The sequence below is a fragment of the Malaclemys terrapin genome, chromosome 1 (assembly GCF_027887155.1).
Source record: "Malaclemys terrapin pileata isolate rMalTer1 chromosome 1, rMalTer1.hap1, whole genome shotgun sequence".
Lineage (NCBI taxonomy): Eukaryota > Metazoa > Chordata > Testudines > Emydidae > Malaclemys > Malaclemys terrapin.
Window position 1 is genome coordinate 86,165,652 of NC_071505.1, and position 17,492 is coordinate 86,183,143.

The following is a 17,492-nucleotide window of genomic DNA, read 5'->3' on the forward strand; positions in this document are numbered from 1 at the left end:
GTGGCTCACAACCCTGGGTTTAGCAGGCCAATACTCAAACCACTGAGCTATCCCTCCACCCTTAAATTCAAAGTAAGGGTGGCAAAAGAGGATCATGGGGAGGGTTGCAAGGCTATTGTAGGAGGTTATGGTGTTGCCACCCTTATTTCTGTGTTGCCTTCAGAACTGGGCATCTGGAGAGCAGCAGCTGCTGACCAGGCACCCAGCTCTAAAGGCAATGCTGCCACCAGCAGCACAGAAGTAAGGGTGGCAATACCATACCATGCCACCCTTACTTCTGCGCTGCTGCTGGCTGTGATGCTGCATTCTGAGCTGGGCACCTGGCCAGCAGCCACCGCTCTCCAGCTGCCCAGCTTTGAAGGCAGCATGGCAATACCGTGACCCCCCTAAAATAGACAGATTTCATGGGGGAGACCAGATTTCACAGTCCCTGGCACGTTTTTCATGGCTGTGAATTTGGTAGGGCCCTATTTATAAGGGACATCCGTGAATGATGAAGATCATTGGCTGTGAAGGGAAGAGAGAAGATGCCTCACGTATATCCCCAAAGTTGTTAAACTGGTTTAGAAAAAACTGAAAGCAAGTCACTACTTTCTAAAGGAAACTCTACCCCCTTCCTCCCTCCCTCCCATACCACACCCATCTACTTATGAAAGGACTTGAAAAGTGCCTGAATGCAATAGCCAGTGCAGTTTCACTATATTTTGGGGGATGGGGTGGAAGGATTGTGTCATCCATGTAGCTAGTCCACACCCCCTGTGCACTGTAGAGATATGCACGAAGAGTAATCTGTTCACCGCTTTGTACACGGAGTTTGAGGGTGGAGCCAGTGGAACCAGGACTGTAGATCCACCAACTAAACTTCCCCATGTGCTGTGAGCTGGTGGAGATCAGTGGCAGAGACTGCTCCAGGAGAGGCCACACTACTGCATCCCAGGATGCAGAGTTACAATGGAAGATTTCTTTTCCCTTACCTTGATTCCTGACTTCAACAGAGTAACCATACACACACTGTCTTCTTAGACCATGTACAAGAATAACAACTTGCTCTTTGAAGGCCTATATCTGACATTGCTGTAGCCATCAAATGGGGAAAGCTTCGTCTGCATTCCAGATATGCATGTAGGTTACATCAAATATAAAAAAATAATAATAGTTATTAGCCGGCCACCATTGTTGTACTTTAAATGTGATATTCTTATTTGATCTTATGAAAATGTGTTTCAAAATGTCACTTATGTATCTGTGCGCACAGCATATGTACATTAATTTTTGAAATATTTTTTGCCAGAATTTTCCTATGAGACGTGTCCCATGTAAGAAGAATGCACCATCAGGATCCTTCTTTGCTAGAGATAATACAGCCAACTTCCTTAACTGGTGTAGGTGCATTGGAGTTGATGAGACTTATCTCTTTGAATCTGAAGGTTTAGGTAATTATCCCTGTTTGTAAAGTTATTTTGTGGGGATAGAAAACTCTATGGGCCCAATCCTGACCCTTACTGTGACACTTTCTTGGGGTGCCCAGGATTGTGACTCACCCCTCTGCCTCAGCTATAGAGAGATTTGCTGGTGCTAAATTGTGTGTCAGTTCCCCGACACTCATTCAGATAGCCACCCAAACGCATGCCTCAGGTCTCTGCCAGCACTTATTTTGCCTTGCAGAGTAACACTTAGTGTACCCCCATCTCCGAGCTCCATGAAGCATCCCCCTGTAGTGTCCAGCCTGGGCGCTAGACACTCACAGTAATTACCAAGTTAAGTTGTCCCCAAAAAGATAGTGCACACACAGCTAGAAGGTTACACCTCAAGATCAGGTCCTCTATAACACTGAATTATAATCTGTTTATGGTTAAAACGAATACGTTTATTAAGCAAGAACAGAGATTCACAGATTCAAGTGAGTATTGAGTAAGAATAATGGAAACAGAAATGGGTACATCCTCGTAGACCGCAGGATGACTATGAGTCGACAATGCGACGTGGCGGTGAAAAAAGCCAATGCTGTCTTGGGATGCATTAGGCGAGGTATATCTAGTAGGGATAAGGAGGTCCTGCTCCCGTTGTACAAGGCGCTGGTGAGACCTCACTTGGAGTACTGTGTGCAGTTCTGGTCTCCCATGTTTAAAAAAGATGAACTCAAACTGGAACGGGTGCAGAGAAGGGCCACTAGGATGATCAGAGGAATGGAAAACCTGTCGTATGAAAAGAGACTAGAGGAGCTTGGGTTGTTTAGTCTGACAAAGCGAAGGCTGAGGGGGGATATGATTGCTATCTTTAAATATATTAGAGGGATTAATACAAGGGAGGGAGAAGAATTATTCCAGCTTAGTACTAATGTGGATACGAGAACGAATGGATATAAACTGGCCGTGGGGAAGTTCAGGCTTGAAATTAGACGAAGGTTTTTGACCGTCAGAGGGGTGAAATATTGGAACGGCCTTCCGAGGGAAACGGTGGGGGCGACGGACCTGTCTGGTTTTAAGATTAAGTTAGATAAATTTATGGAGGGAATGGTTTAATGGTAAAACATAGTAGTCAAGGAAAACCAAACAATGGTAGGTAAATCGTATAATGGCTGACAGGGGTCAGGCTGGTGACTCTTGCCTATATGCTCGGGGTCTGACTGATCGCCATTTTTGGGGTCGGGAAGGAATTTTCCTCCAGGGCAGATTGGCCGAGCCTCTGGAGGTTTTTCGCCTTCCTCCGCAGCATGGGGCAGGGATCTCTAGCAGGAGGGTCTCTGCCGATTGAAGTCACCTAAAACAGGATTGGGGACTTCAACAGCAGAGTCCAGGGAAGGGGTAGGGACGGTTTTATGGCCTGCAGCATGCAGGGGGTCAGACTAGATGATCATAATGGTCCCTTCTGACCTTAAAGTCTATGAGTCTATGAGAAACCAAGTATAATACATTTTCTAGAGAGTAGAGCAGGGGTCGGCAACATTTGGCACGCGGCTCGCCAGGGTAAGCACCTGCTGACGCTGAGCAATGTGCTGGCCGCGGCTTCTCACCACCCCCATTGGCCCAGGACGGCGAACTGTGGCCAGTGTGGGCTGCGATCAGCCGAACCTGCCGCGTCAGCAGGTAAATAAAACTGGACCTGCCTGCCAGGGTGCTTACCCTGGTGAGCCGCGTGCCAAATGTTGCTGACCCCTGGAGTAGAGCTTAACTGGTTATAATCCTTGTCTAAACCAGTCTCTCACCTAAGATTTTCTGCAGGGTTTACTAGTTTTCAGTCCTAATCAGGACCCAGATTTTATCCCTATGTCCTTTGAAATGTATCCTTCTGAAGTGCACCCCCAGATAAGATGCTTTTTCTCTGGCATGCCGACACCATGTTGAGTTCACATTCCTCCCCCATCAACCTATTTTTCCTGTTCACTTTACAGGCAAATGGAGTTCCTTTTGTATTGACTTTACCATACTTAATTTACATTTCATAGAGCGAGAACTACCTTCTTCCTGTCTGGAAGAAACCTGGTTCTCCCTTTGTTTGGTTACAGACTTTAAAGCATAATATCAGTACATATACATAATTCCTCATATAATCTTAATACATCAATTTTACAATTTTAATGACCAGTATGTCACCAGCTTTCATTTGATACCTCACAAGATGCTTTTGGATAAATACTATGAAAGCAGTGTGTTAGGTGTAGTGAGTTGTCAGGCCTGATAGGAGTTGCTGACAGAACTGGCAGGTGCTGCCACTTGGCATTGAGGTGCTCTTAAAGCCATACTTGTGTGAGACAGTAATAATTGTATAAGTAGTGATTGGGACTTTGATAGGACTGTTTATGTGACAGAAGCTTTGCAGGATCAGTTGCTTATGGCTGCATTGAGTAATCTGACTGAATAGTGCCTTTGAAGCTTCTGAAAAGTTGCATTGTGGGAGAAAAAAAATAAAAGGAGTGCAGTGAAATGCCACATTTTCTGCATAGCAAAAAAACCCCGAAACAGAGTACTGTATATACTCTTCATAAGCCGAATTTTTTTTAGTAAAAAAGGGAAGCGCCAGAGAAGGGGGTCAGTTTATGAACAGGTATAGAGAGGGAGAGGTGGGACACAGCCCCTCCCCTCAAGAGAGGGAGCAAGGAGAGGCAGCACAGCCAGCAGAGACAAAAGGGAAGAGGCAGGGCCAGATTCTCTCTGCTTCTGGCCACGCTGCTCTCCCCCCCAGCCTCCGGGGCTGGCAGGCTGCAGCCATGCCGCTCGGCCCCGGCCCCCCAGAGCAGGCTGTGGCCACGCTGCCCAACCCGCTGGAGCACACTGCGGCCCAGCCCACTGGAATGTGCTGCAGCTGCGCCGCCTGGTTTGGCCCGCCAGAGCAGGCTGCGGCCATGCTGCCCAGCCTGCCGGAGCAGCTCCAGCCAAGCCAGAGACATCCTCCCCAGATAAGGTGGGAAGGGATGGGATGGGGAGAGTGTGGGGGTCCTGGGCTAGAGGTGGGGTCATGTGGGGGGTGGTCACAGGGGTTACTCCCCTGACTCTCAGCTTCTCCCCTCCCCGCCCCCAAATTTCCCCATCAGTTGCTGTCCTGGTCCATCAGGGTAAGCAGCTGGCGCGCCGGGACACTTTGTTTACTTAGGTTTACCTCCGTGACTGCGGACCCTCGAGGTAAACAAACCATCTCGGCCCACCAGCGGCTTATCCTGATGGCCCGGGAGCCAGAGTTTGCTGACCCCTGAATTATAGGGTCGGCTTATGAACGGGTTATAAACATTTTCCATTTTTACTTATCCATCTTGGTGGGTCGGCTTATAAACAGAACCAGCTTATAATCGAATATATATGGTAATTGAAAGAGAGACCCGCATTATTTTAAAGTGCCAAGAGACCACGTGGAAATTTTTAAAACACAAAAATATCCTTTGTTCAATATTAGATCTCGTTCTTGCTGTATAAAGTGCTCAGAATAGTACACGCATGATGGCTAAATTAAAGAGCTACGTCAGGATTTTGTGCCTGAAGTTACAACAGTCTGTTAGTAATTAACGTTCACCTCAGGATCTACCCTATATGATTCTCAACCCCTTACTTTCCCCCCCTCTAACTAGATGGTTATGAAAACAAAGATTGCAAATTGAGCTTATGCCTCTAGTGTTCAGCCTGTACTTTGTTACCAGCAGCTGCTGGACTGATCTTCCAGATGGCATGAAATCTTTGACTGCTCATTAAGAAAAGTTGATTATTCATTGTAAGATAATTAATTGTTTTTGCATCACTTGCTTTTTAAATAGAAACAAACAAGCACAAGCCTTTCTGTGGCAACTCGGGTACTCTTTAAATATTGCAAAATTCTTTGCCTGTCAGAAGAACATGCAAAATTACCTATATTTGCAGTGTACATTAAAACTTGCAATAGTGACTAAAAATGTAGTTTGCATATACAGTAAGGGTGATTTTATTTATTTAATTAAAAAAACCCTGTTATTACACACTGCTAATGTTTGTCACTTAAATGGCCTCTGTCACTGCTTACTCTTTTTTTATTGGCTAACTAGTCTTTGAAATTCTCATTGCTACCAGTTGGAGGTGCCCATTCCTGTTCTTTACTAGACCATTTTTCTACTAAATTAGAATGAAATTGCTAGAAATCCTATCCATCTATCTAATCTAAAATATTAAATTTATTGCTGTATTTCAGTCTTCAGTGGTGCAAGTAGGAGAAAAAAATGTGTAATGGAAGTAGATTGTGCAGGGGCGGCTCCAGGCACTAGTGTACCAAGCACGTGCCTGGGGCGGCAAGCTGCAGGGGGCGGCAGTCAGGGAGCCTTCGGCGGAATGCCTGTGGGAGGTCCGCCTTTCCCGCGGCTTCAGCGGCAATTTGGCGGCGGCTATGCTGGAGCCACAGGACTGGTGGACCTCCTGCAGGCATGTCGCCGAATCCGCGTTACCAGCGGACCTCCTGCAGGCGCGCCGCCGAAAGCCACCTGCATGCCATGCTTGGGGCGGCAAAAAACATAGAGCCACCCTTGAGATTGTGTATATCCTCAGTTCACTCTCTGTATAAACTGAAGAGCCTAAACTCATTAACTGCACTCTGAAACAAATACTTAAAATATGTTTAATTTCCTTGGGATCAGCAGTCAGGATTTCCTAATGCTGTGTTGTTTTGTTTGTAGCTAAAAGTATTTTGAAATCTGTTTATTGCTGTTTTCAGAAACTGGCTATGCGGCATAAATGCCAACTTTGTGTGCCTTTGGGAGGCTGCAAGTCTTCTCACCCCAATTCCCCCCCCTTGCCCAGGCAAGCTTTCAAGCTCTTGTTGATGGGTGAAATGGGAATGACTGCTTTTGTGATTTGGCAATTACCCATTCCTGTCCAAGAGACATGTTGTAGCAACAACTCCTAGAATGGGTAGGAGGTTATGGAGGTAGCGAATTAAGTGACCCCGAATGGCATTCACATGGGCAGTAGTCTGTTTCTGGATGCTCTGTCCAGCTTGCTCACTCTGATATCAAGCCAAACATCTTGATTGCTAGTGAACATTATCTATAAAGCTTGAGACTTCTGTTTGTGATCTAGGCATAAAGCTACTTGTCTTCACTTTCAAGGTCTTCACAACCTATCCCACCCTATCCATCTTCTCTCATTCACTATCGAGATGTCGACTCCCACCTCTGATTGGCCCTTGATATCAGCCTCCATCACCCACCTGTTAAATTTTCAAATAGGCACCTTCTGTCTTGTTGAAGCTATTTGTAATATCCCACAATTGAAAACTTAGTCTTGTGTGTTTTATGTATCTTGTTTGCAGGATGGAAAGATGACTTAGGGAATGGGTGACAGACAACCCTACCTGTCTTCTATTTTCTGTACTTAGTTCACAGGCCGCCCCCTTATCTGGTAAAGCTTTCCAAACGTGAAGTATGACTTATTTTTTCCTCTGTAGTTTTGCACAAGGATCCAAGACAGGTGTATCTCTGTCTACTGGAAATTGGTCGCATTGTATCGAGGTATGCACTCTGTAGTTTTCTAACTAGAAATTGCATTCTGTTGAGCATATAAAGTTTTAGTGTTGGGTTACATACAGTGTTTTGCAAATTGCAGTCTTTTAGTACAATGAAAATAGATTCTGTTTTGGTTCAGAGAGTAATTAACAGCTCTGCTGTTATGGCCTACCTATACTAAGGATACTCTTCAAAAATTTCCTGTTATTGCTAATACCTGCCTGAATGCTTTCTAGTGAGGTGCAGCTCCACACTGCTTCTTAATACGGGCTGTGCCTAAATGTCACAATCAAGCACATAGATAGCACCAAGATATCTACATTTGTAAGGTGGGGAGATCATGAATGGAGACCTAAGTGGCCTCAAAAGCAGAACTTTAACTTTTGTTCTTAAAACTTAAGTTTGAAAAATGCCTCAACTGTTGCAGTAATTTCATAACTTGAAAACCTCTAAGTCTTCTCAGTCTCCTGTTTTCCACTGGGAATAAGAACAACTTTCTTAACACTTCCTCATAACTTAAATTGTTCAAAAACTTTACTATCTTCTGCTGTAGCCTCTCTAAGACCATCTTTCCCCCACTGTGGTACATTCACTGGGGATGTGTACCTGCTATTTAAACTGAACCCAGACAGCAGCAAAATGATTCTAACCAATTTAAAGCATGTCTGAGAGAAATTCTAACCTTAATGCTATTATTTGACTTATTAGATAATTAATTCTCGGACTGACCAGACTTTTCTTATGAGCTGCTTTTTTCCCTGTTCAGTTATTCAGTTGTTATACTTTGCATGTATTTTCTTCATTGGCTCCTTTCTATTTGTTTAGTTTCATAATGTCTCCTCTTACCCCATTATCATCTTTGTATTTGTGTTCAGGTATGGAGTTGAACCTCCTGTGCTAGTAAAACTGGAGAACGAAATTGAGTTAGAAGAGACATTGTTAATGACCTCTGGGCCTGTAACATCTCTCAGCACCCCAAAGTCATGTTGCCACCATGGGGAACTGCATGAAGCAGTAAGTATTGTTCATATTTTGTGCGGTGTGGGCTTTGAATTACTCCAGCTCCTAATTTTGCATATGTGCTATTTAGCTAATTAAATGCAAAGAATTTCTATGTAGCATATATCTGCCTTCTTGCCCTGAAAGGGCAAGGATATGCCTCCTCCAATGGACATGTTCTAAGTGTGCATAGTGCATCTTTGTATCTATAAGTAGGAGTGTTAAATGGGTACGTAGCAGACACCTCAGCATAGGGAAGCATGTACTGAAATCTCTCCATCCTTCTTTCCTATGCTGATGGAAGACAGGAGAACACTGAATGGGAATGTAACATACTGGATGAGTAAGTCTTAAATGGTATTATTTAGTGGTGTTTGACCAAACTATTTAATATTAAAAGAATAGGCTTTTTTAAACATATGTTACAAAATGAAGGTTTGGTTTTTTTTTTAAATATGAAAACTTGCTGAAGAAACAAACCTGCTAAAATATCTTGGAGTAATGTTTGACCAAATTTCTGTAGTTGCACCCCTAAGGAAACAGACTTTCATGCAGAAAGGAAATGAATCACTTAGCTTGTGAACAGGCCATAAGGGACTGATACACTGCTGCTCTAAATTACTTAAAAATGAGTATTTAAATTTAAATTTTTAAAAATAATTTCCTTCATAGTCTGTGGCTTCATAGATTGAGACTGGATGACTAAATCCATTGTGACACACGCACCTCAAACTGTTAAAATATAATAATAATTAATAATCACACCTGCATCTCATTTTGCCTACTCTGTTAAATTTTGCTTCTCTGGAATGCTCCAGCCCCCAGTCTATCTTTCTTTCTGTGTTGAAGGGTGAGTAATTCTGTAGCTCAGCAGCATCGTTGCATTTCTATTTTGTACCCATTCTTTGAAGCCCTTTCTCTGCTTTTTAAAATGAACATTTCTCTTCAACACTAAGGGTAAGTTGTGGGTGGCTTCCTTTTTATTGTCTGGATTGTATCTCTGTTTCTTCCTTTCTGGATACGTTTTTTTTTTTTTTTTTCCTTTGTAAGATTACAGAAGATTTCCAACTATCTTGGAGAATACTGGTGTTTTTGAATCAAGTACAGAATCTTGACCAATTTGCTCTTCTGATGAGACGGGTCAGACTGGGCCTATTAAAAACCATTTCAGCAATTCAAGAAAGGCCCAGTCATCTGATACAATTCCTGAGACATAAAGTCTATCTTTATGAAGCTACCCTTACTACTATTGACAAATGAATTGGGGTAAAGAAAATAAAGAGAATTTAAGTAGGAAAAGTGTTCTAATAAAATGAGAAATTAGAAGAACCAGATCTGAGCCACTCAAAAAATTAAAGTAATCTTGTCCATGGACAGTTTTATCTGTTCAGGCCATCTTGTAATGAGGGAAAGTATTTTGACAGGGACATATTTAATCTTTTGCCATGGTTAAATGACCTATCAGTGGTTATTCCCCAAAACAAAAAACACTACACACTTGTAATTCTTTTGAAAAAACTCAATTTTCTAACAGGTATTTTCCTTTTTAAAATCTAGGTTAAGCACATAGCAGAAGATCTTCCCTGTAGCTGTTCCCATAGATTTTCGATTGAGTACTTATCTGAAGGACGTTATAGATTGGGGGATAAAATACTCTTCATACGAGTAAGTGCAGTTTCTCAAAATGTTTCCTCACCTCATTTGTTAGCTTTGCCTCCACTGTATCCGGCCTGTGGTCAGAGCTTTTTCACTTGGGTTCATATGTCTGTCCAGCACAACAAAAGTGTACAATCTGTATGTTTTTTGTCTCACTGGATTCATCCCTGGACCATTGGCAATGGCCCTCCAGTCTTTTTTCCCCTTAGAATCTCTTGCAGTCTTTGGTAAACTATGGTGACCTAGGGGCATAACAGGGAGGGAATAATGTTTAGACACATGAACATTGGAAATCAAGGACAGTAAACTGTTGTAATGTCCCATCAGAACATCCAGACACCTGTCTGTAATCATGACAGTTTTATATCCTAGGGACCTCTGAAAGGGACCAGTATCCATGGGTGGCCCATCAAAATGCTCCTCTCGCCGCCAGCATGGTGGAATGGCCTTGACCTCAGCTTGAAGGGAGGGGTAATTGGGCTACAATGGGGGCAGACATTCACTCTATGAATAAAGCTATGACCAGCAGAACTGGCAGGAACTTGAGTTTTGGTCATGGGGAAAGATATATATTTTTAAACCTGGCTTAGAAGCTGGTGTGTGGATAGACTGGGTGGGGCATTACAACAATCTGCTATACTTGACATTTGATAGAGTAGTGTGTGCAGCAGCCAGGAGACTTTGGAGTAGGGAGAAAGAGGCAGAAAACTTCTTTTCCCTTCTGACTATTAGAGAGTGGTTGGAGCTTCAAATATAATACTGTCTACCCAGAGACTGATCCAAAAGCATCTTGGTTGAACCTCCAGCATCTTCCTACTCTCCAGCAGCTGTGAATATCTGGGATTCTTATCAGAACACTGCAGATATTTGGGTAGTGTCTGGGAGGGTGGGGAAGACAGAGAAAAAGACAGACAACTTCTCTGGCTAATAAGTTTAATCTTCTAGTCTGTAGGTGTCTAATACATTCTCTCCCTTCCCCTCTCTCCTCCCCCCCCCCCCCCCCCCCCCCCCCGAGTCCTAGCTGTTGGCACTCTGGTTCATACGTACTAATTCAAAAATATTGGTTTAACAAGGAAACAAGCATTGAAGTCATGAAATATTAGCTACACAGAAACTGATCACTATATATTTGTGTCTTCATGACTTTCATATTAAATTTATAAACGTAAAATTCTTACATTTCATAAAAAAAACTCTCTCTAAAAGGAGATATCATGATTTTATAGTGTAAATAATGTCCCAAACATCACTGCCATGTAAATAGTGACAACTAGACTGAATCCCTTAAGTTTGAAGTATAGTGCCTTACTGCATTGTGTCTATTCAGAGTCAGAATCTGAAGTGCAAAGGAAGATAACTGAGTATTAATTAAGAATATTAATCCTTGAATCTTGACTATCCAACTTCTGAGCTATTGAGTAGTGTAACTGATCTACCCCTTAACCTCACAAATTCTTATGCTAGCCTAAATGTTGAAGGGGCATCATCAACGTGAAAACAACTTTTCTGTCTGAAAATGATGTACCTACTGCCTATAGTTTGAAATGACACATACAATTACTATAATGGAAAGAAGTGGGCAGGAACAATTTTTGCTTTATTATTTCAGTTTACTGTGTACATGTTATAGACTGCCTAGTAGGTACCTCCAGTTTGTTGTAAATGGATCCAGCCTTCCAAGCCAGCTGGGTCTGAGCAGAGTCCATTCGCTGTTTTCTAGCTCTGAGCCTGTAAGGCACACTCTTGGGTGCAGACTCCCTGTCTGACACTCTTCCTTGCAGTGTGGTACTCTGCTGTCCATCTGCCCTAGGCTCCGAAACCAGTGCTGTTACCTCCCAATCTGCCCCAGTTGCTTATGCATGCACCCCCAGAGTTCCACTTTGCCATGGGTGCTCTGCTTTATAGCTTAACTCAGGGACCAAGTGGCAGGTAAAGCAAGGAACATAGGGATTTCTTAACCTTGGTAATTCTTACTCTCAAAACACACAAGAGCTACAGATCTTTGGGAAAAATAACAAAAGCCTATACATCCTCTCCTCTGAGTGTATGTTCACCCATCTTGTGAGTCCTAAGCCAGTCAGTATGTCAAGTGGATATACTGCCCTCCTGCCATCTGGCAATGGTTGCTCAGTGAGAGAGAGGAAGCCTAGAGCAGATCCTACCCTTAAATAAGGCTTCTGTCTCCTCTGTCAGGTGACCAACTGATCAGCTTCAGAACCACAGTTGGGTGATTAACTGGGATGGTCCAGCGCCCCTGGAGTCCAAACTGGGAAAGCCAGTTTCCTTCTTCCTGGCCACACTCTGTAGCAAAATCATTGTTCTAAAGTTGGACGCCTTTGTTTGGAAAACAATCACTGTTGATGATTCTAATGTTGGTTTCTTCAGGGAGGCATCGGGCATTACAATAAGCTGCCTTGCATCTGTCTTTGACAGCTCTAGGCAGTTCCAATTACATACCCAAAGGTAGGTTACATTCTTCAAAATGGCAGTTAATGTCAACTGAAAGTCACAATTTGATACAAAGGTGGATGAGGTAATATCTTGTATTGGAAGAGGATGTTATTGGGCTTCTGTGGTGGGGAAAACACCACAGCAGTGGTAAAATTTAATGTCAGAAAAGTGAACTATACAATAAGGAGGAATTTAGTTACACAGAAATTAAAAGATACAGTGCCAAAAGTGAAATCCCTGCAAGCTGCATGTAAACTTTTTAAACGCACCATAATAGAGGTTCAACTTAAATGTATACCCCTAAATTAAAAAACACAGAGAACCCCAAAAGAGCCCCCATTAGCTAAACAACAAAGTAAAAGAAGCAGTGAGAGGCCAAAAGGCATCCTTTTAACAAGTGGAAGTTAAATTCTAGTGAGGAAAATAGAAAGGGTCATAAATTCTGGCAAGTGAAATGTAAAAATATAATTAAGAAGGTCAAAAAAGCATTTGAAGAACAACTAGCCAAAGACTCAAAAAGTAATAGCAAAATTTTTTCTAAGTATATCAGAAGCAGGAAGCCTGCTAAACAACCAGTCGGGCCCACTGGACAATCGAGATGCTAAAGGAACACTCAAGGACAATAAGGTCATTACGGAGAAACTAAATGAATTCTTTGCATTGGTCTTTAGAGCTGAGGATGTGAGGGAGATTCCCAAATCTGAGCCATTCTTCTTGGGTGACAAATCTGAGGAACTGTCCCAGATTAAGGTGTCATTAGAGGAGGGTTTGGAAGAAATTAATTAACTAAACAGTAATGAGTCACCAGACCAGATGCTATTCACCCAAGAGTTCTGAAGAAACTCAAATATGAAATTGCTGAATTACTAACTGTGGTATGTAACTTATCATTTAAATCACCTTCTGTATCGGATCACTGCAGGATAGCTAATGTGATGCCAATTTTTAAAAAAGGCTCCAATGGTGATCCCGGCAATTACAGGCCTAACTTCAATACCAGGCAAACTGGTTGAAACTATAGTAAAGAACAGAATTATCAGACACATAGATGTACACAATATGTTGGGGAAGAGTCAACACACCTTTTTGTAAAGGGAAATCATGCCTCACCAATCCATTAGAATTCTTTGAGGATGTCAACAAGCATGTGGACAAGGGTGATCCAGTGGATATAGTGTACTTAGATTTTCAGAAAGCCTTTGACAAGGTCCCTCACCAAAGACTCTTAAGCAAAGCAAGCTGTCATGAGATAAGAGGGAAAGTCCTTTCATGGATCAGTAACTGGTTAAAAGATAGAAACAAAGGATAGAAATAAATGGTCAGTTTACAAAATGGAGAGAGGTAAATAGTGGTGTCCCCCAGGGTCTGTACTGCGACCAGTCCTGTTTAACATATTCATAAATGATCTGGAAAAGGGGGTAAACAGTGATGTGGCAAAATTTGCAGGTAATACAAAACTACTCAAGATAGTTAAGTCCAGGGCAGACTGCGAAGAGTTGCAAAGGAATCTCATAAAACCTGGTGACTGGGCAACAAAATGGCAGATGAAATTCAGTGTTGATAAATGTAAAGTAATGCACATTGGATAACATAATCCCAACTATACATATAAAACAATTTGGTCTAAATTAGCTGTTACCACTCACAAAAGAGATCTTGGAGTCATTGTGGATAATTATCTGAAAACATCCACTCAATGTGCAGCAGCAGTCAAAAAAGCTAATAGAATGTTGGGAATCATTAAGAAAGGGATAATAAGACAGAAAATATCATATCGTCGTTATAAATCCATGGTACACCCACATTTTGAATACTGCATGCAGATGTGGTCGCCCCATCTCAAAAAAGGTACTGTATATTGGAATTGGAAAAGGTACAGAAAACGGCAACAAAAATTATTAGGGGTATGGAACACCTTCCATATGAGGCAAGATTAATAAAACTGGGACTTTGCAGCTTGGAAAATAGACAACTAAGGGAGGATACAATTGAGGCCTATAAAATCATGACTGGTGTGAAGAAAGTAAATAAGGAAGTGTTATTTACTCCTTCTCATAACACAAGAACTAGGGGTCACCAAATGAAATTAATAGGCAGCAGGTTTAAAGCAAACAAAAGGAAGTATTTCTTCATACAGTGCACAGTCAACCTGTGGAATTCCTTGCCAGAGGATGTTTTGAAGGCGAGGACTATAACAGGGTTCAAAAAAGATTATCCAAGACGGACAAGGATTGTGTCCTTAGCCTCTGTTTGCCAGTAGCTGGGAGTGGGCGGCAGGGGATGGATCACTTGGTAATTGCCTGTTCTATTCATTGCCTCTGGGGCATCTGGCATTGGCTGCTGTCGGAAGACAGGATACTGGGCTAGATGGGCCTTTGGTCTGCCCCAGTATGGCAGTTCTTATGACCAGCTTGTGCTGATGAGACAGACGAGCTTTTGAGCTACACAGAGCTGTTCTTCAGCTATCGCAACATTGCATACAACAATTTGATACAAACATAAACCAATCTGTCACATTACACTTATGTTATTACAGTATCATTCCTGTTATCTGAATTCCCTTTTTCTGAAAATCCTACTTATCCATATCCAGTATGTCCCCTCTCCAGAGCCCTATGTTAGTTAATAACTTCTTTTTATCCTAATGTCCAGTTATCTGAAAGTTTCAGGTGTCCCCCAGGCCATTTGGATAAATGAGAATGTACTGTATTTGTATTACCGTAACACCTAGTAGCCCATAGACACTTAGTTGTCCCCTGCATATTCAGTCAGTGTCTCAGTTGCTGGAAAACACCTTATTAATGTCAAGAGGGGAGTAGAAAACCCCTGAAATCCTTTCCTTTTTTAAAAAAAAGAATTTAAAACCAGGGGAAATTCAGGCTATTGTTTAAAGGGTGCTCTCTTAGAAATAGGATACATTCAAGTTGCTAGTGCCTTACACGTCCTGTGTTACATTTGGTAATAAATGGTGTACTAAAGTAGATATGATTTTAGTGTTCTGCCATCTGCTTCTCTCCCCCTCCTTCTTAGATGCTGCATGGAAAACATGTGATGGTACGTGTTGGTGGAGGCTGGGACACTCTTCAAGGTTTTCTTCTCAAATATGATCCATGTCGAGTGCTGCAATTTGCAACTCTGGAGCAAAAAATCCTGGCATTTCAGAAAGGTGGCCCCAATGAAGACACCCCTGATTCATCATCTAGAACTCTGCAGCCTCCTTTCATGAATCCCATATTGGCTATTAATATGTTTCAGAAACAAAATTCAAAACCACCCACTCCTGTTTCAGTTATAAAAGCCGCTCAGGTGGCCAGTGGTAAGCAGGCATTATCTAAACGTCCACAGTCACCTGCCTTGTCATCCCCAAAAGGGGCAACCAAGTCCATATTAGCTCGTTCCAAGTTACAAGGATCTCCAGCAAAGGGTGCCCAATCTCCTTTCAGATCCTTAACAGGTGCTTCAAAGAAACTGGATTCTTCTGCACGCAACTTACCAACTTCTGCTATTTCAAAACTTGCACAACCTACAAACAAAAGTTCTTCACCTGCATTATTAAATACTGCTCCTGATTGTTCAGGGCCACTGCGCAAACGCATCTGGTCCCCTGATACTCCTAATGTCAAACTTGCACCATCCCAAAATTCTCCAGCAACAATTTTACATCCTACCCTCTCTTGTTCTACAAGTCAGCTTTCAGAATTACCTGGGACAAGAGAAATGATGGCTTCAAAACAAAAATATGCTCCTTCTAAATGCAAAACTATATCTAATTCCATCACCAAACCTAATTCTATTGCTTCAAAATCCTCATCAAAATCTGCTAGGCCACCTAACGCAAATCTGCCTGTTGTTTCTAAGCCTTCACATTCTTATCAGTCTCTTGCAAAAATAGCAAAACCCACTTCCAAAAGTAACAATGAAGCATCAGGAATAGGGTCCAGGCCTCCCAGAAGAGTGCCACAAACAGGATCTGGCCCAGGGAGGAATCTCAGAACCACTCCGGTCTTAAAACAGCCAGATTCTGCATCTTCGCTTGCAGCTGGTGAAACATCACAGTTAATGCCTCCTCTGGAATCTCCAAGCAAGAACGTAGCTTCAGCTGCTAATAAACAGCCTGCAGTAAAGTGTTTACGGGGACAAGATAGCAGTAGAAACCCACAGATAGGATCCAGTTTATCAAAACATCCTGAACGCACTCCATTATCTGTTGTACGACTTCCCCAAACTTCAGCCAAAGCACAAACGACAAAAAAGACGGCACAGCCTTCCACAACAAGTCACTCCTCAATCAAAACCTCCCAAAAGAGTGATGAAATCCTGGCTTCAACAGCCAAGAAACCCCTCTCAAAGGGAAAGACTACAATAGCATATGGCAAGGGGACCGCTGGTGTATTAAAAAATCCTATTTTGAAGGCTAAACAAGATGATCACTATTTTGTTATGACAGGCAATAAGAAACCCAGAAAGTAAGCAGAAATATGGTGCTTTCCATTTACATAACACTACACTAATTACAATGGTAACACTTTTATGTCTCAGACATGTATGAGACCTAAGTGTATTTTTTTTTTTTCTATAGGATTATTACTATATACTCTGTCCATACTTTGTAGTTAAATACTGTTCCACTTTTATTACATATGAAAAGTAACGTTACTTGCTATTCATCATAACACAGTACAGACAGAGTACACCAGTTTGGTGATTTAAGGCTGTTTTGGTTTTGGAGAGGACGACTGTTGCTACTCTCCTTTAATGGATTTTAGCTTATTCTAGATATTTCTCCAAAGCAGGATCCAGATGACAATTCAGAACACTCTGGTACATCGGTGTCAAGTTCCTGCTGTTGCTAATTACATTACATATACTGTACATGTATAATTGATATCACTAAAAGCCAACGTATTTGAAAATAAAGATAACAGGATTAACCCTTTCATTGCACTAATTGAGCAAACTAATTTATCAAATTTTGGATAGGCAGTTGATACAGATCAGAGGAATTAGGACTCTAGGCCAAAATTTTCAAATGGCTGGTGATTTTTTTTTTTGGGGGGGGGGGGGGGGAAGGGGGGTGAGATGCCTTAAAGTGGCCTGATATTTCAGACGGTGCTAAGCATCCAAACTCTGAAAATCTGGCCACTTTAAGGTATCTCAAATTGGGCATGAGTCACTTAAAAATTTTGGCTTTGGCTCTCATCTTTTTAGTGCCTTAGCATTTGAGTGCTCGGTAACACTCTAACACTGAATGTCACACTGTTGTTGTTTTTGATTATTATTATTTATTTTTATGACCAGATATATTTTTAAAAAATGAAAGAGGGTGGTGCTGTGGACAGTTTTATTAAATTGCCATTGTTGTTTTTAAAGTGTCTCTTCTCCCTAGGCTGTATCTTCTGTTTAAATCTGCTACATAGTCATGCCTTTTTGG

The 17,492-nt window shown here is 42.0% G+C and overlaps 1 protein-coding gene across 2 annotated transcripts in view; it reads left to right on the plus strand.

Annotated features, from left to right (window-relative positions):
* GAS2L3 (growth arrest specific 2 like 3) overlaps positions 1–17,111 on the plus strand; it is a 32,334-nt gene extending 15,223 nt beyond the window's left edge. For both annotated transcript variants that reach the window (XM_054016215.1, XM_054016214.1), the window contains exons 5-9: positions 1,292–1,433; positions 6,898–6,961; positions 7,831–7,969; positions 9,512–9,619; positions 15,092–17,111. In XM_054016215.1, coding sequence (XP_053872190.1) covers positions 1,292–1,433; positions 6,898–6,961; positions 7,831–7,969; positions 9,512–9,619; positions 15,092–16,531 — 1,893 coding nt within the window. In that variant the 3' untranslated portion in view covers positions 16,532–17,111. The remainder of the gene's footprint in view (positions 1–1,291; positions 1,434–6,897; positions 6,962–7,830; positions 7,970–9,511; positions 9,620–15,091) is intronic.
* The last annotated feature ends 381 nt before the right edge of the window (positions 17,112–17,492 follow it).